General features: G+C 49.5%; 1 protein-coding gene across 2 annotated transcripts; it reads right to left on the bottom strand.

Annotated features, from left to right (window-relative positions):
* Nucleotides 1-8,841: 8,841 nt before the first annotated feature.
* Mthfsd (methenyltetrahydrofolate synthetase domain containing) lies at nucleotides 8,842-20,775 on the bottom strand. 2 transcript variants are annotated; one of them, XM_051201649.1, is made up of 8 exons: nucleotides 20,695-20,775; nucleotides 19,442-19,545; nucleotides 18,109-18,222; nucleotides 16,790-16,903; nucleotides 15,108-15,198; nucleotides 13,767-13,879; nucleotides 12,974-13,099; nucleotides 8,842-10,765 (listed from the first exon to the last, which is right to left on the bottom strand). In XM_051201649.1, exons 1-8 carry the CDS (start codon nucleotides 20,708-20,710, stop codon nucleotides 10,319-10,321), a joined length of 1,125 nt encoding a protein of 374 aa, XP_051057606.1. In that variant the 5' UTR covers nucleotides 20,711-20,775; the 3' UTR covers nucleotides 8,842-10,318. The 2 variants fall into 2 exon arrangements, with proteins under 2 accessions (XP_051057606.1, XP_051057605.1); XM_051201648.1 differs by lacking the exon at nucleotides 18,109-18,222 and adding an exon at nucleotides 17,965-18,078.
* Between the last annotated feature and the right edge of the window lie 1,731 nt (nucleotides 20,776-22,506).

The following is a 22,506-nucleotide window of genomic DNA, read 5'->3' as shown; positions in this document are numbered from 1 at the left end:
AAAGAAAAATGGTAGTCTTTCCTCGCTGGGCAAAAGCAAGTGTGTGCATGCACACACAATCTTTACATATATTTACGGTGTTTTTTTTCCTTTGACCCTGAATCCGATGTGCCGTTTACTCCAGGCATGAACCTTGCCTTGTATTCTGTTGTAGATAATGAAGCAACCTCAAAGTTTTGTTTGTTTTATTTTGTCTATTTTTAAAAAATTGCCTGATGCTCTTTCCCGGTGGAGTCTTGTAAAACCCAGCCACGAAGAGACCTTCCGTCTTTGGGTGCCGAGAGCTACACCCATGCTCCCGCCCCTAACGTATTTCCCTTCTAAATCGTATTTTAACCCCTCTCCTGGAGACAACGAACCGCTAAGCTCTGGGCTCCCCTGACCACCGTCTCCATCACCAACCGCCCACCTAGGAAAACAAACACAATAAGGCGCATTGTTGGTGCTGGTCCTGACCCACCGCAGTGTCTGTGCACCGTAGGGTCGTGCCTCAGAACCTGCTTCTTCTCCGACTTGACATTCTGGACGGGAGGGTAATTTCTCTGGTGCTCTGTTACATCAACATTATCAATAAACTCGTCCGGGCAATTAATGTCCCAAACTAACAGCTGTCTATAAAACCCAGATAAAGAGGACAGGGAAAGGCCAGAGCAGGAGTGTCTGCAGCTTTGGGCGGGGGCTGCAACCTCGCTGCTCTCTCGGGCCTCTGGTCTGGAGCAAACGGAGACCTCCACTGGGTGGGGGGGGGGCAGCGCAGAAAGCAGGTCCAGGGGAAAGCTCTCAGGGCACCTAGAGCCGGGACCACTCCCTCCCCAGGGCCAATTGCGCCCCATTGGGGACAGGGGAAGCACGAAGACATCCTCCCCCACCACACACACACACACACACACACACACACACACACACACACACACACACACATCCCAGTGCAGTGGCTTCTGCGCCCAAGGTCCGCGTCCCCCTGTGCGGCGGTGGATCCCAGCTTACGGCTCATCATCAGAATCTTGTGCGAGTTTCATGTGATTTCCCAGCTCCCCTAGATCAGAGCCAGATGGGTGGAAGGCACCCTGAATCGCTCCCGCAGAACTGACCAGGGCCCGGGGGATGGGGCCTGGCCTCTGCCTTTCCCTGGATTTGCTGCCTGAGGGTAAAAGGGAAAGTCCGGCCTTCCCCAGAGGAGGGCCTGGCTCTGGGCAAGCTAAGAAGGTCTGGATTCAGCCCTTAAAATGGCCTAGCCGCGACCCGAGGTTTCCCGCCACCGCTTTGATGGCGCCAGGCTTTCTCCTGAACTCATTTTCCGCTTAGGTTCGTACATGCCGCTGTGCCCAAGAAAGCACTCTGGCACGTGCAAGTCACAGGCTTTAGTTGACACAAGGGCCTCCAAGTGGCACTGAATTGTGAATGCTTACTTATCATTAGCGCAGACTGAGCTGTGCGTTAGTTATCTCCAAGCATCTTTGTAGAAGACCCTGAGTGTGTGCGATGCCTAAGGCAGAAAGCCCAGAGATTGACAAGGCACTGAAAGGCACAAAGCTCCGCTGTAGGGGTGAATTGAAGAGCCCTCTCCACAACCTCTGCCTGCCGACCTGGGTGCTTAGCCTCCTAGGCCCTGACTCTAGGTTCCACTCTAGTAGGGAGGAACTCCAGGGCCGGACCACAGGGTCCCACCGATCCTGAACCCCCGGCCCAGTGAGACCTCAGCTCCTAGGGGCTAGATGACAACAGGGTATGAGCTGTGATTGTAGGTGCCTGGGCCCAAGAGGTGTGATCTCTACACTGGTGTCCTTTCTCTTTGTGACTGAAGGGTTCAGGGCAGAGAAGGGCTGGTGCTGTACCAAAGCCTGGCTCCGGGGCCTGTCAGACTCACCAGGCACTGTATTCCTAGGAGGGAGTAGAACTACTGACCTGGAGTCCTTGCCCTGGGGCCACCTAGCATTGTGCAAACAAAGCCACCCCTCTTTGCGTTCCTCATCTCTGCCAATGTCCCAGTGAGATGGGGCAGTGCTCAGGTGGAAGGGCACACAATATCCTGGTACCCAGAAAGGAGAGCAGCAGCCTTCAGCCCCCTGGTGTTTCTCAGTGTAGGGATGGGGGGAACTCACCAGCCCACACTTGCCAGGGGCCACCTCTTGGGTGCTTCTTATGAACTTCCAGTTTGGGCCTGAGACTCCCACACAGACTACCAGAAAGAATATTCTGACACTTGAGGGTCTGTGGTGGGGAGAAGGGTCACTTCACTCCTGCTGGTGGCTCTGAGTGACCCATCACATCAGGGTTCTTTCGCAGCCGGTTGTTCTCTAGAGGAGGGACAGACAGAGGTCCTCACAGCTTGACCAGGGTCCTGGAAGGGCTGAAGTGTGAGCTCCTCTTCAGAGTCCTCAGCCCCAGCCTACCCTGCTGAGGTGGCTTGGACTGGCCTCTGCTGCCCTCTCCTGCCTGCCCTGGCTCCAGCGGCAGTTTGGGAAAACTGGTTCCCCAGGTGAACAGGAGGCATTTGGAAGACTTACATTCTGGCAACCTTCTCCACAGAGGACACCTCATCCACCCTCACAACACCCCTTAGGTGGCTCTCACTGCCCCCCTCTACTCTCAGTATGGAAGCCAAACTAGGAGAGGATGCACAGGTCCTGGGGTAGGAGGGTGGGGGGTTGGGGCTCAGACCCGGACTTTCTCACCGGAAGCTCACCTGTTTCTCTGGGTAACCCATCGTCAGCAGAGAGGGAATGAAGATGGGTTCCTGACCCAGCCCAGGCTGGCCTCCACTCTACACAAAGGCTGCCAGTCCCTGCCCAGCTTTCCGTTCTCACTCAGTCCAGGAAGGTTACAGGCTCCCAGTGTCCTGTCAGACAGGAGACTCTGACTTCCCTCCTGGAGTTATAGAAACTGCCATTCCAATTTTCACCATGGCTCCCTGCCTGCTCCCCTTTCTTCCTTCAACCCCTTGGTACAGTGGAAATAAACATCAAGCAAGAGTTGACACCAGACCAGAGGAGCTGTGGGCAGCAGTAGGGTGGGGCTGCCTGATTCTGTTTCTCTGGGTAAGGAGAGGAAGGAGCATTCTTTCCTGCAAGCCCAGGTGGGGCCATTGCCAGTCACTGGCCTTTTGTAGAAATGAGTGGATGGATCATGGACCTTTAGCTGTAAGGGTGTTTTTGGTTTTTTTTTTTTTTCCCTCCTGCCTGCATTTCTTCACTCCACTCCCCCTTCTCCTTCTCTCCCTCCCTCTCCCCTCCACTCTTTTTCCATTCTGAGTATTGTACCCAGTGTCTCACTCTTAGGATGCTATCTGCCACAGATCTCTACTCCCACTCTTACAGGATTTTCTGGTGCGCTGTGGCAGTCCAGTGAGGAATGCCATCCTTGTAAAACAACGGGATGGGTAAAGAGTGACCACAGCTGTGCTACCCACCCACACCGAGTGCCTTCAAAGACCACACTGGCAGCTGTGGATGCTTGCCATTAGACTTATTCACAGTAGACAGGTCGGCATAGCCCTGCTTTTGCCACAGTGTCCATAAGTCACCTGGCTGGCCGTACGAAAGAAGTCCACTTTGCAGAGAGCATGATGGGAAGGTGGGGTTAGCACACCTGTTCAAAGCAGGCGTTGTGTTCTGCAGCTGTTACTACTACTAGGAAGACTCACATGACTCCCCTGAAGGGATATCACTGGGCCTGGGCCACCCAAGGGACAGTTTGGTGAGGTATTCTGAACAGATCTGAAAGTCCTACTGAGCCAATCAGAGTGCCTGCACAGTCTGGCCAGGACAGACAGCACCGCTGGGACCCAGCCCACATTACTCTAGCATAGTTCTAGTGTTGAGTGTCTTCATGGTGACACAGCAGTGGTCTGGGGAAGGACCATGTGCTAAGCCTCTCTGAGCATCTTATTAAAACTAGGGCCCCATGTTCCCTGACTGTCCCGGGTCATGGCCGTGTGGAAGAATGCCAGGTTCTTAGATGTCCCTGAAAAAGGACAAGTTGTCTGTCTTTGGGAATGTGTCCGGAAAGCACGTTCTAGATAGGCACATAATGTCTCTGGGTTTATGTGTGACAGGGGCCTGGCAGGACCCAGCTCTCACTGGACCCCCCCCCCCCCAGCACTGGTTCCAGTGGTCAGGCTGGGTCAGAGAGGTAGGTCTGTGTGTGTGAAGGAAGGTAGCAACAGAAGCAGGCCATAGGAGTAAACTCCAGGAGGGCAGGGCAGCAAATGGACAAGGGGCAGGAGGTGGGGGTGGTGGCAGCCAGCTGCAGTTCATCGTGATGTCAGTACAGGGAGAGGGAACCCAGGATACTACAGGAGAAGCACCAAGACTGCCCTGGGATTTTTGCCCTTGGTTATTTCTCATGAGGAGACAGCGCCATCTGCTGTCCATTTCTCACATATTTCACCAGCCAGTAGTAGGCTCATATGTCCCAATGAGTGAACCCAGTATCAGACAGACCCTTAGTCCTCAGTTTAGGGAAGATGGATTATTTTTGTGGGGAGTTGAACTAATTCTCTTTTCCCAGGTACACAAACAGTGGGGTTTTAGAAAAATGGACTTTAGAAAAGTCATTTCCAGCCCCATCCCAGGCAGTTTTGTCATCCTCAAACACATCCCCTTCACCGAGACTGTGTGGCCCTAGAAAAGCAAATAATGGGCATGCTGCCTCAGGGCTCCCAGCCACAGGGTAGGGTTCCAGTCCTAACTCTGCCTCTTCCTAATTTTGTTTGCTTCCCTCCTGTGATATGTGGGTGATGTGAGAAGTGTATTCTGAGTCTCAAGAGTTAACTCGAAGGAACTCAGGCACAGAGAAGGTGAGCCCAGCCTGAGGTTACACAGCCAAAACACACAGCATTCTGCCCCCTTTCCCCCAAGGTGGTGTGTGACTCTGACTCAAAATTCTTCAACTACTCAATGTTCTCTGTGTTCTGACAAGCTGTGGTGGCTTCCAGTTGGCCTAGAGGTCCTACTTGTGGTCAGGAGATGAGCAGGTCAGTGTTCCCTCAGAAACAGCCATTTTCCATCCCACAAGGCCAGGCTTAAGGGCTCCAGACAGCTCTGGCCTGACCCTTATCTGGAAATATGCTCCTACTGGTGGGTTTGTTTGACGGGCAGGTATGAAAAATGTTGGATTCACTCACAGCTCAGCACCTCAAAACCAGTGCTTACTGCTTCCAACCACCAAAGTATGGAGCATCCACACCACACAGGCTCATGTCTGCTCCCATTTCAACCATCCTGATTGATGACCCTGGAGGATAAAGGGCTGCATTCACAGGGGGCAGCCTTGCCTCTGTGAGGGAAAGAACGCAGCTCCTTACTTAAGTCTGCTTGTCTGCACATCTCTGCAGCAGGTCCCAGGAAAATCCTTGGGTGACCCAGACTCTCTGGGGCTTGGCAGCATGGAGGGATCAGGAAGAGATCTAGGGTCCTTGGGACCTGCACTGTTGCCCACAGGAACACCAGAGACGTAGGAGCCACACCCTAGAGGCGAGAGGGTTGAAAGATGCAGGATGGGCCCAGTACAGTGGGTCACCCTGACACCCACGCCACAGACCCAAGTCCACGTTTCCTCTGCTGTGGGAAGACCTTAGTCACCTCACAGGGGGAGGCTGATTTTTCTTTCCTGCCAAATGAACCTGGCTTGAGCCTGCTCACTGGGGGTAAAGAGCAACTTGGCTGCACTCCTGGGGCCTCAGCTACCTGAGGAACCTGCATCTTCAATGAAGATGAAGATGGTTATGGTAAACCCTCTATCTACTCTTGTGAACTGTTCTTCAGAGGAAATGTTGATCTATACTTTAATATGATTTACATGTGCCTATCATTATCTGTGACAATAAATGAAACTGCATGACTGGTTACCAGGGAATCAAACACTTGCCCCTAGTGGCTTAAAACAGTAAGTCATCTCATTCCTGAGGTTACAGGGTTGCCTCAGTGGGGCCTATGAGGGCTCCTCCTCCTGGCCTAGGATCCCTTCCAAAATGGCACATTGTCCTGGCAGTGCTGGGTGCCTGTTCCTCTCCACAGGACAGTCCAGCATCAGCACTTTGTGGAGTTGGTCCCCAGGTGACAAGCCAAATGTGGTGTAACTTTAGCTGGATTTGGGGTAAGTTTTCTGGTTGGGAGAGCTGAAGAGCTTCCTGGGAAGATGCACCAAGCTCCCTGGGCACTTCAGATCCTCGGGAGAACAGAAGAAAGCTCCTCCCTCTCCCCCAACTGCAGGGAAAGGGAGTTCAGAGTATAAGAAAGGCAAGGGGCAGTGCCCACTAAAAAGTGCAGGGTGTCGCTGACATGCCGCCCATATACATGGGTCCTATGAAGGATTTACTTTGCAGAAAGGCTCTGATACTTTGAAATTTGAAGCTGGGTGTGGTGGGAGACAGAGGCAGGCAGATCTCTGTGAGTTTGAGGTCAGCCTGCTCTATGTAGCTACTTCTAGGCTAGCCAGTGCTATGTGGGGAAACCCTGACTCAAAAACTAACAAAACAACAAGCAAACAAACAACAACAAAAAAGAACCAGAGCCAGGAGTAATGGCTGCATGCCTTTAGTCACCTCTGGAATCAGAGGCCGAGGAAGGTGGATCTCTTGAGTTTGAGGCGAGCATTGTCTATAGAGTGAGTTCCAGGACAGCCAGGGCCACAGAGAAACCTTGTCTCAAAAAACAAAACATAAAGAGACCAAAAATAAATAACAAAATAGATGTTCTCTTTGCTTTATAATCTATTTGGGATGCTGGTCATGGAACCTAGATAAAGGTATACAAGCACAGCGGCCTCCTTCATCACTTTGCCAGGAACTGGGGCTGTGAGAATAGGAACCTCAGAGGCAGCATCACATATAGAACACATGTCCAGAATCAGAGAAGGTTACATTAGGCCCACATGTCCAGGACAATGCAGGGCAGAGCATCAAGCCCAGATGATGGGACCCAGAGGACAGCATCAGGCCAGGATTAGGAGGTGAGCCTGCACGTTGGCTCCTGCAAAGTCAGAAAATTTCATCTCACGCTTCAGAAGACCATCAGGCCTATGACTTTAAATGTGTTTCTGTAGGTCTGGCCATCCAGAGTGCTAAGATAGCCTGATGGACAGACATGCTTCCCCTAATGTGACTAGTTTTACATCAACTTGACACAAACTAAAGTCATTTTGGAAGAGGAACCCTCACAAAAGTCTCCACTAAGATTGGCCCGTGGGCAAGTTTTCGGAGCATTTTGATTGATGACTGATAGGGTGAGGGGATTCATTATAGGCAGTGCCACCCCTAGATTGGTACTAAAAGCCGGTTTAGCAAGTCATGAGGGGTGAGCTGCATCAGCTCCTGACTCCTTTTGATGACTGATTATGATATAGGAGTATAAGATGCTTTTGGTTATGGTGTTTTATTAGTAACAGAAATCCTAACTAAGACACCTAAGAGTGACCCCTAGGCTCAGCAACCTCTTCTCTGGCATTCTATTCTTCAAGCCATCTCACTCCTCAAAATGATGACTGCTGCTGCTCTGGCCTCTTCCCTCGGGACATCCTGGCTTCTGTATTAAGCGTGACTTCAACATGACCACAGGATGGGAGATGCCACCAGCATCACCTGGAACTTTGAACCCTGTAATCCCAAACCTCATCTTTAAACCAAGGCTTAGAATCACCTAGAAGCCAGCATTGAGAGGGTCATTGCCTTGTGGCTCCTCTGCCAATCCACTTTATTCTGTTCCCCAGTTCACGTGTGCGTGCATGTGGAAGAGAGCAGAGGTCAAATTCTGCTTTCTTGCTCTTGCTTGCTGCTTGGTTCCTTGAGGAGCTTCTGCAAGGGTCTTGCTGGAACTGGGGCATCTCTGTGGACCTCTAATCACTTTCTATAAAACTCATTTCACCTACAGGAGGCTGAGCTGCTCATCAGCCACAGACCCAACTACTTATAAGTCGTTATCTCGTTCGTGTGTGTGTGTGTGTGTGTGTGTATATGTTGTATGTTCAGTATCCATGGAAGTCAAATAAGCTTTGTTACATAGGTGGTGGAAGCTGAACTCAGGCCTACTGGAAGAGCATAAAGGGCTCTTAACAGCTGAGCATCTCCTCTAGCCCCTGCTGTTAGATTTCTAAAAGCCAGTTACAATGGATGCTGGAGAAGCCATTGGTTTGTATCTTCCTGAATTAGCCAGCTTTTCATCACTGTGAAGATGCCCAGAAGAGTTTGGATCAGCTTCAGATTGAAGTCCCAGTCATGGCAGGAGGATGAGGCTATATTCTCATCAGAACAAGGGATGCAGAGAAAGTATACACAGGAAGAGGGCAAGGTGCTGGCTAGTTCTATGTCAACTTGACACAGGCTAGAGTCATCTGAAAGGAGGGAACCTCAATTGAGAAAGTATCTTCAGAAGAGTAGGCTGCAGGCAAGCCTGTAGCCATTTTCTTAGGTGATTAATATAGTAGGGCCTAGATCATCATAGGTGGGATTATCCCTTGGCTAGTGGTCCTGAGCTCTATAAGGCAGGGTAAGCAAGCTGTGGGGAGCAAGTCAGTAAGCAGCATCCCTCCACGCCTCTGCATTAGCTCCTGTCTCTAGGTTCCTGCCATGCTTGAGTTCCTACCTTCACTGCTTTTGATGATCAACTGTTATATTGAACTCTGAGCAAAATAAACCCCCTCCTTCCTAAGCTGCTTTTTATCATGGTGTTTCAACATACCAACAGTAATCCTAAAACAGTCATGGTGAAGTCCAGCCCAAAGGACCAATTTCTTCTAAACAACCCAAGTCTCTACCACTGGTGAAGCTGAATATCACATGGGTGGATAACATGGAGGGGTCCAGAATCCTGAAGCAACACTTACAGCATCTTTGCCAGCTCAGCACCTGAAAAGTTTTGTCAGTTTTTTATTGTATGCTACACAATCACAGCCTCAAAGAATGTAATGACTTTGTCACCCGTGGCTCACCAGCCACCTGGGGAACTAGACCTCGAGGGCATCCTGAGACAGGGTACAACACTCTGCAGCATCTACCTGGACTGAGACTGAGAGCACCTGGGCTTCAGTGCTGATGCCACTTTACACAAATACACAAGGGGCTCAGACTGTGTGTCAACACATCTGGATTATTCTGGCCACAACTGACAAGAGGCCCACACCATCTGGGTGACCTGACTGATCATTTGACGGAGTCAGGCTTGGCTGATATTTGGGTAAGGGTCATCTCCCCATTTCCCAGCTCTGATGGACAGCTCCCCTAACATGGGATTTCCTGAGGTGCTCATGTCCTGGTCTGCAGCAAGAGGGAAAAGATAGCTCCATGCTGCTGCAGCTGCTGTCCCACAGGGGGCACTGAGGATCAGAAGGGACACAAGGGCAGGTGAGGACCCTGGGGAAAGCAGACTAGGGAGAGGACAGGATGAGCAGTGGCTGTTGGAAAGGAGTGCAGGGAAGGCTAGGCTAGTAGGTGCAAGGCCAGAGGCAGCTTGAGGCCTGCTTCCCATAGTGCCAGTGACAACTTGGAAGGGTGGTTACTAAACCAGCAGTTTTCTAAGGCTGGGTCCCTGCAAGGAGACATCTGTCATAAGATTTTTTTCCCCTCTTAATATGTGAACAAGGCCTGCCCTTCTGGGGCAAAGGACAATGTTAATGGACACTGTAGAAGACCCATTGGTAAAAAACAAGAAACTTCTCAGGCATGCACATGTGAATAAAACATACTCTCCACCTAAGTGCTTATTTTGACTTTTTGCCTAGGATCAATGGCACAAGTGCTATGTCTGGGAAAGCAGAGGCAGCTGCCACCCCAGCCCCTCATCCTCACCGGGGGACAGTGAGGCCCTAAGCCCAATGACTACAGCTGTACAGCCTGGGTAGACATGACCGCGTATGTGCACAATGTGGGGTTTCTGTTCTCTGGATGTAAACTCCCGTCCCCACTTCTGTGCTGTGGGACTGGGGGGTCTGCAATGATTACGAGGACCATTTTCTGGCTCTGCTGCCTGCCCTCAATCCCTGCCCCAGCCTCTTCTCTGTGAGCCTATGGTCACTTTCTCTCCATTCCCTACCTCTTGTCCCTGTTGCTCAGTCCCTAAACCTTCTGCACCCAGAGAACATCACACGGACTTCAGAACCAGAACTGGAATGGGTCAGAATGAGTCAGAGCTCACAGTATCCTGAGAATCATGATGTGTTGCATGCTACCATCCTTACCCATTAGGAAAGTCTGCCCTCTTCCCAGGAAGAACAGAGCATATGCCTCACACAGCAGCAGGCCACCAACAATGGCAAATTGTCACATGCCAGAGGCATCCCAACAACAGAGAGGGCATGGCTCTTCTGGTGGGAGCTGCTCACCAGGTCACGTATCCCTCTGCTGTCCCAGTGCCACTCTCAAGGTGTTGGCACCCAGGCGTAGGCCCTGAAGGAGAGAGGCAGCCTGCTGGGCAGCAGCTGAGTCTGTGTAGTGTAGAATGGCCCTGTGCTGTGGCCCCTGCCAGGTAAGCCTCAGGGGAACTGCCCCCAGCTCCTGGAGGGCTCTCTTTAACTCACGAACACGAGCATTGTAGGGCAGGTTTCCCACACACACAGTGGCAGCTACGTGGGTGTCCATGCTCTGCAGGGGGCTATAGGCCCCTCCTATGGAACCTGCTTGTGACTGTGGTATATCCCAGGGTCTACTGATAGTGCTTGGAGCCAGGTGCTGGCTGCCAGGCTCAGCTTGAAGAGTGACATCCTTCCCGGCAGGCTTCTCTCGTTCACGGAGGATCCTTAGTACTGGGATTTTCGTAAGCATCTCACAACTGACCTGAAAGACAGTGACCTTAGTTGTCTTTTGGTGTCCACGGGGTAGTCACACTGAGGCCACACCCACACACTTAGGAGGAATTCTGGCAATGTACTACACCATATGGATGAAAGGATGCTGAAGGGCCCAGTGCAGTCTTGGGGGAGACAAGTAAGAACTCCACTGCATGTTTAATTTTATTTATTTCTGTGATGCTGGTGGTGAAACACAGGGCCTATACAGTCTACACAAGCATTTTACCACTAGGCTATAGTCCAGCCATTTCTTTTTATTTTGAGACAAAGCCTCATCATATTGCCCAGGCATCAAACTTGCCTTCCTCCTGCCCCAGCATCCAGAGTGCCTGGATAAGTCTGCAATACCAGGCCGGTCCTGGATTCTATTTCTTAATAGAAAGTCACCAACCTGCAGCTCTGATCCCATGGCCTGCAGCCTAAATGAAATTGTCCCTTTATGTGCCACAGTGAGGGTGGAATGGACCTTTATCTTTCTGGAGGAAACACTGGGGTTCCCTTGTGGGTCATTCACCCAGAAGAGGCCCCTGCAGTTAGTGGTATTAACATGGGCCACAAGGCAATTCCCTGCTATCTCCAAGTGAGTGATGGCTCCCTATGGTACCTGTGGCTGGGATGGGGTCCTTTACATGCCCAGGAGCATCTCTTGGGTCAAATGGGGCCTGGCCCTACACACAACCAGACAGGTCTGACACGGAGAAGGACTTATGCAGGATTCTGTGGGTCACCAAGTTGCTAAATGAACAGCTTGTTGAGCTCAGTGTCAGCCTGTGGGGCTTTTGCACAGGTCACCTGAGGTCCTACTGAGTTGCTATAGTTGGTCACCAACATCCCAGCAACCTGCAGAGGCAGTGGAAGCACAGTGGGGCTTGGAGGATGAGCTGGGTGCCTGATCTGTGTGCACAAACACAGCTGGAAGCATGCAGGCAGCAGCTGCCTGGACTGAGCTGGCAGATCAGCCTGCAGTGGGCCAGGAAGGAGACCTGTCCAGTCCATTCTGACTTCTCATCCATCAAAGACAATTTTTTCTTTAATTTTTGTGGCACAAAGCTGGTAAACAAGGAGTTACTGAGAGAAAAGCCATGGCTCCAAGGCAGGGTTTCTTGTTTATTTTTTGTTTTGGTTTTGTAGTTGTTGCTGCTGGGTTTTTTTGTTTTGTTTTGTTTTTTAAGACAGGGTTTCTCTGTGCGGCTTTGGAGCCTGTCCTGGAATTTGCTCTGTAGACCAGGCTGGCCTTGGACTCCCTGAGATCCACCTGCCCCTGTTTTCTGAGTGCTGCAATTTAAAGCATGTGCCACTATGCCTGGCTCAAGGCAGAGTTTCTGTAGTGCACACATCAGATCAGCACTCAGACTCTAGGGCTTCTTTCCTACAAAGCCTGACAGCACAGGAGCTACAATGATGGCATATCCTGATACTCAGGCTACTATGGAGCCAGGTGTCACTCCTGTCTGGAACACAGTAGGGAGTAATGACACCAGTATAGCCTTGGCTTGGCTCACTTCTCTACAAGTCCCAACCACATTGGCTCTGCCATTTCTGAGCTGCTTACATTTGGGCTAGCAAAGTGGGGTTGATGTCACTGCCCAGGCTGACAGGACATTCTGTTTTTCCTAGCTGGCAATTAGGAATGGTCATTATTTTTTGCCAATGTGCCACATGAAATAAAAATTCTACTTTTTAATGAAACATTTTATGCTCTGTAATTAATCATCTATCCTCTAAAAATTATAACTCAGATTTGATTTTAATGTGTCAATCACCTGGAAGTTTGCAGTCACTTGTGGGGGTTGGCAGCATAGGCTTGCAATTTTGGCTACCTGAGAGATTTAGACAGTGAACCCTGCCTCCAAACTAAAAATAAGCAAAGGACTGGGAGGTAGCTCAGTAGCAGAGTGCTTGCCTAACATCACAAGGCTGAGGGCATGGTGGCACACATCTTGAGGAATGACACCCAAGGTTGACCTCTGGCCTCTACACATGCACATGAATGCACGCACACACACACACACACACACACACAAGCAAAGGAGCCACAATGCAGTGACCCTCTCATCACTGCTTTCTAGGTAGACCCTAAGCCTTAGCCTGAAGATGTGACTCAGAGCTACACCATTCAAAGTCATAGGCAATGCACACAAGGAACACATAAGAGCCACTAGAGTAGGCCATGTCAGCCAAAGTAATGACCCACCTTGGACCAGATGATCCCTGTTGGTTTTGGGCGTGCACAGCCTGTGGCAATGACCCTGGTGGGAGTGATGATGTAGTCAACAGTGAGATCGTGGTCCTCCAGAAGAGCCTCAGGAATGTCAACAACCTGGACAGGGTAAGGCACTGTCTAGTCAGGTTACAGCAGGGCCCGGAAGGAAGTGACCAACTGGATAGATGATCGTCAGTATATGAGACTTGGTGCCTCATCAATCAACACCTTTCATAGCATGATGCAAGGAATAGGTATTGTGGAATATTACTTTAACTATGTAAATATGTTACATTTGTTTATGTTGTGGACTATTTAACTAGGCAAAGATGTGTTACATTTGTTTATGCTGCATTTGTTTAATTATGTAAAGGTATGTTGCTGTTTTACCTTGCCTGCCTAAGGCACCTGATTAGTCTAATAAGAAGCTGAATACTGCTAATACCTAGGCAGTAGCAGGACTGATAGGGCAGGTGGGCAGAGAGAAGTAGAAGGAGGAATCTAGGCTCAAGAGAAGAGAGAATAGAGAATGAGGGAAAAAGAGAGGAAGACACCCAGCCACCAGACAGACAGACATGGAAGAAGCAGGAAATATAGGACATACAGAATGAAAGAAAAGTAAAAAAAAGCCTCGAGGCAAAATGTGAATGAAGAAGAACAGGTTAAATTAAGTCTCTGCATCATGACTGGGGGCTGGTGTCCGAGAAAGCCTAATACAAATAAGTGTCCCTCCCTCTCCTGGAGTGGCTGAGAGGGGCACCAATGACACATCTGCAGTACATACCTGGCAGTCATGGACAATGGTGACAACTGGTGTCCCCTCACGGACAGCTCCCATTGACACCATCATGGCATATTCAAGATCAGCATAGCCTTCTCCCTTCCCAATTCGCCAGCCTAAGAGACAAGACAGGGGTGCAGCAGAAGTGGGTTCCTATCAGGCCTAGGTGGAAAGGATGAGATCTCAGCATTCCTGTTGTCCATAGCAACCCATAAGTGGCCCCAGAACATGAACCCATGGGTACAAAACACTGACAATGCATAGTGAGTAGGTAAACCTCAGATGCCATATGGGGTGACCAAGCTTGCACTTGTGTGCCAGTCACGTCAGCAAGACATAGTGAAAAGCAGTGACAGTGGCCAGGTGCTGAGCCACAGCTGCATCAGAGGCTAAGGTTGGGGGATGGAGAGCTAAAGTCAAGTTCTGAAATCAAAAGCCATAAGTCACAAAAGGTCAGTGTGTGAAGACAGAAAAGAGAGTCCTATTTCCAAGGGCAGGTGTTTGATCTGCCTGCCTTAGGAAGAGAAGCCAGATGCAAAGAGGAGGCCAGGCTAGGTGGGGCTGCATGGTCACAGGCCCTTGCATGCAGAAGCACAAAGGACTATAGCAGTCAGCAAGCAGTAATGGTCTTTGGCTTCCAGTGTGGACTCTCCTCACTTGGAGTCTGGGTACCAGCATCAACCCAGGAGGAAGCACACCACCAAGATGTGTGCTCTCTAAGATTCAGACCTACCTGAGCTCCTCTGACAGAAACGCATAGACAAAGACAATGGGACAGAAGGGCAGCAGACAGTATGGGCAGGCTACATAGCTGGGGATGAGCTGAGAGGAAGTCAAAAGGTAGGCAGGAAACACTATGTGGTGGCACACATACATAGTAGGTGGGAATCTGGGAAACATGGGAGAACCCGGAGCCTAAGAGGAAGACTAATTCTGAGGCCTGCACAGGTCATACAACAACATGTTGTTAAAAGATCACTATCAGCCTACTAACAATTCAAGTTGGATAATCCCAGCCATGTGCAGGGGACAGGCAGAGAGATGATGGAGCTCCTGTGAGCACCTGTGACTGTTACTTTTAACTTGACAGAATCTAGGATCACCAGGGAAACAGACCTCAGTGAATGTCTGTGAGGATTATCCAGATTGTATTAGTTGAGGTGCAAGACTCATTCACTATTCTATGGCACTCATGAGATTCTGGACTGACAAAAACAGCCTCTATAAGTGACCAGTGCAGCGGCTGAGGTCAGGCACACAGAGGGGAATGATTGGCAAGGGGAGAGTACACAGGGCAGCCTTCAGGAACACCCGGACACCCTGTCTCTAACTTACCTAACTTACCTTTCTCAGACACAGCAACAGATCCCACTACAATTAAATCCACAAGGACGTTGGAATCCAATCCTACAGGGACACTGAAGTTCCGCACACCCTATAAAGGGAAATACAAGGCTAAGCTCATGGTCTCAGAGCAGTCAGAGTGGATATGACTCCCATACTACCTTACAGGAGGCAGTATCCTAGAACAGTTAGTTCCAGGAACAATTTGAGGGTGTATCTTCTACAATTCCTATCCCAGGAAGATGGTCAGAGGGAACTAGCCACTCAAAGTTACAGAACACTAACACTAACGTCAAAAGGACACCTTAGGTAGAATCAGGTGGGAGCTACACATAAGCAGGCCAGAACCTGCTGAGTCACAGAAGCCTCAGGCTCCCCAGCACAGGGACACCAGAACAGATGTTAGAAAAGAAGGCACAGGGGGTTAAATACCTTAAACTTAAACCAGAGCTTCACACAGGGCACTCTTGCTTCTGGATATGTACCCCAAGTTCCACCACTCATTCTGATGATCAGAGGCGGTATAGAAAGTGTGAAGGGACTGCACCCGTGCAGCAGGTCAGAGACCTGGCAAGTCTCTTCTGGGATCAGTGTAGAGCCAGGATGGGTCTCTCCCTGGAGCACATCACAGTGCATGCCTGATGTACCCTCCCTGTTGGGAGTTTTGTGCCATCCCTCTCAGTAACCATGGAACTAGGCCCCTCACTGACAGAATTGGGGCCCAGGACTGATCAACACCCTGTCTTGGAACTGATCACTGCCCCGTCTCTGAGAATCCTGAGCTGTCGGCTTGGGATTGACCAGAACTATGGCTTTATCTTACTTTTCTTTTTTTTTTTTTTTTCTTGTTCAATTTTCTTCATTGCTGGGATGGAATCTGGGGCCTCATATAAGATGGAGAAGGACTCTAGTGAGCTGCATTACACCCCACCCCAATTCCTTTTAATACTTATTCTGAAATGTAGTCTTGCTATGATGCCCAGGCAGGTTTGCATCAGCACTTCTGCCACCCCTCTTTCCCAGTACCTGATTTCAGATGCCACCACCAAATCCAGCCCTCCCAAACTTGCCCCTCTACATACACATACTTTATCTTTACAGCATACTGTACTCGTTCTTGTAAGCTGTAGTTAGTTCTATTTTTTCCATAAGTTATCAGAAAATAAAAAGTCATTCAACCTTTACATATTAGATTCAAGGTAAAGTCCCTTTAAAAGGGTTAAGTAAAATGGCATGGGGTTTATGGCTCTTTAAAAAGCTACCGAATGTTATTTAACCTAAGATGCAAATCCTGGTTCTCTAGCAGGTCAATGAATTTACAGACTCCAGTTTAGCTGGACTGTGAAGTGTCTGATGATGTGCAATCCTGCTCCTGTCAGCAGTGATCACTGACAGCCGCTTTCCAGCCCATCCTGCCCTCCAAAGCTTCATCTAAACAGGTGGGAGCAAGCACAGGCACACAGCACCAAATCTACCACAAGAGGGCACCAGAGTGCCTGATGCTGGTCTTACCAGCTGTTGAACAAGCATTTCTAACTAGCCAAAGCATCTATTTAAATATCTACTGTATGGGCAGAACTGCTGAACACTGCTCTCGTGGCTTTGTGTAAACTCCATGTTCTATTTTACACTACAGTGACTCCTGAGGACGGTCCTCCAGGGTGGGGGCTTCTAGCACTCACCTGGGAGGTGGCACATTTCCTTAGTATGTCTTTAGTGGCTCCAGGAGGTGGTGTGATCTTATTAAACAGCCCTGTCCTCAGTCGTGGTGTTGGGACCAGCAGTGTCTTTTTGTTCTTTGAGGGAAAAGACAACCAATTACACAACAAGTGCATGTTTTCCCCACTAAGAAAGGGAATCTCAGCTAAAGAACCCCTGAGCACACCTGGGCTACTTCCCCTCTCGTGCCTGGTTCCCCTGAGAGCCACTTGAGGACTGTTGGTGACAATACAGTGTCCATCCCCAGTGTCCCCTCCCATCAGCAATGTCCCCTGCTGTTCTCACTGCTGTGTGGGGTGTCACACTAGCTCAAACACCATCTCTCTGCCTGGGAGGTAAGGCAGACACTTCTGTGCTTCCAAGAAGGCTCCAGTTTCATGGGACAAATCCTGCTCAGTCTGGAGAAGCAGAGGAGTGTTTCATGTCACTGCTCTTCTCAGCACAAAGGCCTCACGACCTTCCTTACTGCACAATACAGCAGGCATCCTGTGCAGCTGCAGCTTCTTCCATGTAATGTGACAGCAATGAGGAACCATCAAGTTACTCCATGACCTCTGGCAGTCCCAGACTGATTTCCAAAGCCATTGTGCCTGATGTTCAGTGCCAAAAGCAGCAGCAGACTTAGTACAGCAAAGCTATGTCAGTCATCATATTACAGTAACTGTCATTCAGTGATACCTCTGTGGCTCTGCTTTGGTTACTATAATTGCTTAAGAGCTATGTGCTTTAAAATGCACGCCAAGCTCTCTTCTAAGTGAGATGATATAAAGTAGTTTGAATCAATGCCAAAGGTGCCCTCTTTCCTTTGAAAAGTGGTCCACACATTTATTTATTTTGGCTTTTCAAGACAGGGTTTCTCTGTGTTGCCCTGGCTAGCCAAGAACTCTGAAGAGATCTACCTACCTCTGCCTCTCCAGTGCTGGGATTAAAGGTGTGCACCACTACCACCTAACACAGTATCAGATTTCTGAGTAGGTTTTTTGTTGTTGTTTCAAGGAATTAGAACAGTAAAAATATAGTGAAGAAATGGACTGTTGTGAGTTGCAGTCACAGCAGTTTACCAGCCACTGCATGCACTCAGCAGTCACCTGGAGGTTGAGCCCTCATTACAGAGTGCAGCTTGGGAACATGGAGTTACCTGCAGTGCCAGCAACCGGACACCTTCCAAGGGCTTATCAGGGTCCACTTTCACTTCCTGTGTCCCAGCAAAGACTTCCAGGTCTTTGATGCTTTGGCAAGCCAGGTAAGACCCCTAGTTAGGCAAAGACAGTGCTGTACTCACCTCTAGCACGAGGAATCGGGCATTTCTCTGAGGAGCATCAGGATTGACTTTAATGGTTCTTGCCACACTGAAAGCATGCAGGTGTGGGAAATGCTCCGAAGCCCGAGAAGCACCCTGTGTAAACGTGACTGCACGTCACCATGAGGACATAGGCCAAGTATGGGTCTAGGCATCACAGCCCAGCATCCACCCAGATACTGGAGCCCACATTTCCCTAAGGAGATACCTCAGAAAGAACACAGGATGGAAAGGGACTAGCCCAGAACTCAGGTTCGTTTTTTGGTTTTTTAAAGATTTATTTATTTTACATATATGAGTGCTCTGTTGACTTTTTATGCCAGAAGAGGGCATCAGATCCCATTATAGATGGTTATGAGCCACCGTGCAGTTGTTGGGAACTGAACTTAAGACCTCTGGAAGAGCAGCCAGTGCTCTTAGTCATGGAGCCATCTCTCCAGCCCCAGAACTCATTTTTTAATGGAAGAAAACTCTAAAAAGAACACAAATCTCACATGCTGAGCCTGAGGAATTTCCACAGAAGAACAGAGCTCACATAAGCACCATCCAGTCAAGGAGCAGGATGTCCAGAGGTCTCCTTCACTCCAGAGACTATGAGCTCATCCTGAACTTCTTGTACTCTCTTCTCTGCACTCCATGTCTGTCTCCCACAAAAGCATAGAAACAACTGAGACCTCAGGGAGGAATGGTCTCCAGGGGCCCTGCAGTCTGAAATCAGTTCAGCCAGAACCCAATATGGGGTGCTGGTGGGCACCAGGTCCTACACCAACCAGGGCCTTGGTCTACCTTCACAAGCACATCAGTTCTCTTCAAAAGAACAAAGCAAAGGTCACAAACAATGTCACACTGCATGCCCTCCTGCCCCCATCTCTCTGTCTGTGACAGGCTTTCTGTCTGTCTGTGACAGGGTTTCATGCAGCCTAGTTAGACTTCCAACTCACAATGTAGCTATGGATGACCTTAAGATCCTGATCCTCCTGCCTCTGTCTTCCCAAGTGCTGGGATAGCCAGTGTGAGCCAGCACCTGGCTTACATTGTCTCCTTCAGGCTAATTATTTTCCATGCAAGCTATCAGCAACATTCATCTTGGGTTGACAAATATTTTGAACAGTTATGAAACAGGATGCTTCTCTGAGCACTAAAGGCTGGGCTTCCCTCTTGGGGGAGGGGTTCCATAAGCCCCTCCATAAGTGGCTGAGGGAAGACAGCTCTGTGAAAATCAATCCTACTAGAAAGCAGAGGAGCTGTATTACTGACTTGACTCTCCCAGGAATAGCTTGATCCCCTTCTAACAATACCAGGAACACTTTTGTACCTTAAAGTTGGGAATCCTGTGATGAACAGGTCGGGGAAAGTCAGCTAAATCATGTGATTCCATATAGTCCCAAATTCGTTCACGGATGCCTTGCTTGGAGACACCTATGATAACGGAGGACTGTGACTTACTGATAAAAGGCAATTCCACAGTGCATGTGGCCACTTGTATACCTGCTCTTGTGACAACATCTGCCCAGGAGTTTGTGTCCATACCAGTACGGCTTAGGTGTCAAGTCTCTCTTCAAAACAATGGAAATATTAGTTTTCCTTCAAGCTCCCTCACCAGTTGAGAGAAGAGCTCCTATTTTGGACTCCATTTCTGCAGTACTAGGGGCTCTGGCATACTAGGCAAGCATTCTTCTGATGAGCTACACACACCTTTTTGAGGCAGGGTGTCACTCTGTTGCACAGACAGGCTTTAAACTTAACATGCTCTTGCTTCAGCCTCCCGAGTAGTAAGGGTTACAAATGTGCACCACTAGATTTGGCTAGAATGTAGTCTTTTCAATTATATAGCGGTGCAGTGGGTCAAATTCGGGGCTTTAAGTATGTTAAGCAAGCACACTATCACTGAGCCACACCCCCAACCTGTTCTTTTACATCGTTAAACCTCACAAGACTAGTGTGTAGAAAGCACATTTGTCTTTTTTTTTTAAAACATAGTGTGTGTCCGCCGTTTGTTTACATGTTTATGTGCACCACTACCAACTGGGTTGGGGGGGGGGATGCGTGCAGGTGCCAGCGGAGGCCAGGGCCCCTTCCCTTGGAACTTTAGTTATGAGCTATCGAAAATGCTTCCTGGGGCTTAACTCCAGTCCTCTGCAAGAACAAGCGCTTTTAACCACAGAGCTCTCTCTCTCTCTCTCTAGCCCCCAACTTTTGTCCCTCGTAAACTCCGTGGCATCACAGCGTTTGCATGGGCAGACGCCACTGACGGGCAAGTGGATGCGTTCCAGACTTTCGCTGCTTGGTGCATATGCTCCCTAGTTCACAGCGAGGCAGTGAACACGCTTTGCGGGTGCTCGACGCTGAACGACGACCCCCAACCCCAAACCCCACCCCGCTCTGGCTATTTTAAACGTGTCTAACCCCGCTGGGCGCGGGCCGGACTGATTCTCCCTTGCGGCTGTCAGCCTGGACATCACAGCCGTAACGGGCCGAGTATCGTCCTCCACACGACACGTTCGGACCACGGGGACCACTGCGCCGTCCCAGCCTCGCTTCCCCCCCATTACTCTATGAACTCCTCACCAGCCAGCGACTCCATGGCCAACACACGTCACAGCGCGACGCCTCTTGCCGCCCACGCTGGCGCTCTTGGTGACGTCAAACACCTGCGCTTCGAGCTGCGCCTGCGCACTGAGGTTAGATGGTCTTGGGGCACACGCATGCGCAGGCGACTCAGCGGGCGGCGTTCCCGCTCTGGGTTTGTGGTCTTCATTAACTTTCCATTTGCTGAACACTGCAGAAGTATCCAACTCTTCAGTGGGTTTGAGATGGCTGCTGGAGCCGCCTTAGAACGAGGATGCCCGAGACTTCCAGGGGTCACATATGCACGCAACGAGCATGCATTTGTGTTATATGGAACATATGAGATATATATATATATTTCATATGGGATTGACAACATGGCTCAGCCGGTAAAGGCGCTTGCTACCAAACCTAACGATTTAAGTTCCATCGCCTGTATCTGCTGTAAGAGATCAGTATCGGCTTAGGACACCCCCGAGACCAAGTTCTCAGCACAAAGGAGATTTATTTGCCCCAGAGGGCCAGGGGCCAGGGAATGAGAAACAAAGACAGGAGACAGAGGACGAGGGAGAAGAGGAAGAGATTTGTGGAGTCTTTGAAATGCAAAGTTAACAAAAACTTTATATTGGAGTGGATCTGAGACACCCACTAGAACAATTAATTATACTAGGGACACGCGTTTGGATGTAGAAATAAATACTGTTTATTAAAGAAAGAAAAGACACTCCTGAAATGAAGAGGGTGGTAAGCTGGGGACAGCCAGAAGCTCAAAAGTGCTGGCCTGAAGCTCCAGACTCCTCATGGGTTATTAACTTCCATCCACTCCAGCCTTTATCCATTTCAGGCTTTTGGAATCATGTTGTGTTTTATGCTTGTGTCCAGGTAGAGAAAGGTCTCCAGTCTCTCTTTTTCTTTCTTTTTTTTTAAATCACCAGGCCTCGTGTGTGTGTGTGTGTGTGTGTGTGTGTGTGTGTGTGTGTGTGTGTGTGTGCGTGCGCGCGCGCAGATGAGGTCAGGAATAGCCTCAGGCTCTTTTACTCCTTCTTAAGCTACTGTAGCTGTACCTGCTGGTTTCTTGCTGTGTGTTTTAAGGCAGCAATAAAGAAACAGGCTGGCTCCTAATGCAAAAAGAAGGAACAAAGGTGCCTTAAAGGGTGACCAAAGATGCCCAGTGTTTGCATGTAGTCAGTATATTGCGTATCTGGAGCACCTGAGTTACTAAGGGATGTCAGTTCGAGTCTATGATGGCTGCCCAGTTCCTGCCTATCACAGACTCTGATGGAGGGTTCTGTTGTTTGTTTTGCAACTTACTTTTATCCATACCTTGAAGAAATAAGGCTCCCCTGAACTGTTCCCTCCTTGTGAAATGTGGCCTTGTGGCTGCCATATCCACTGATTCCCCAGTTGGTTAGAGTTTGTTAGCACTCTGCCCTTCCTGCCTACTGACCACCAGAATTATTGGTGCTTGTTTTTAAATTTTATTTTACTTTATTTCTTTAAAGACATGATTACACTATGCAGCCCTGGCTGACCTGAAACTCATGTAAACCAGGCTGGCCTTGGAATCACAGATCCACTAGTCTCTGCCCCCTGAGTGCTGGGATCAAAAGTGTGCATAGCTTCACCTGGCAGGATTCAGGTTTTACTGCTTATCATTTTTTGAAGTTTTGACCCCACAGCAAAAGCCACAGAGAGTCCCATATGCTCTTCTCTATGGAAGCAGAGCCTTCCCCATTGTCACATCTCTGTCACATGATCAACCCACACAGTCAACTCACTGTCACCCTGGTACACAGCACTCTTGGTGGGGTA

The sequence above is a fragment of the Phodopus roborovskii genome, unplaced genomic scaffold, assembly GCF_943737965.1.
Source record: "Phodopus roborovskii unplaced genomic scaffold, PHOROB, whole genome shotgun sequence".
NCBI lineage: Eukaryota > Metazoa > Chordata > Mammalia > Rodentia > Cricetidae > Phodopus > Phodopus roborovskii.
The sequence above is the reverse complement of the archived record's forward strand: the minus strand, read 5'-3'. Positions and strand labels throughout refer to the sequence as shown.

Bases quoted from the DNA above. Each gene is read 5' to 3' on its own strand.
- Mthfsd (XM_051201649.1), bottom strand. The intron at 15,199-16,789 runs GTGAGTGCTAGA...TTCCCTTTATAG, and splicing joins GGAAATGTGCCACCTCCCAG to GGTGTGCGGAACTTCAGTGT. The intron at 10,766-12,973 runs GTGGGTCATTAC...ACTGTCTTTCAG, and splicing joins CAGGGATCATCTGGTCCAAG to GTCAGTTGTGAGATGCTTAC.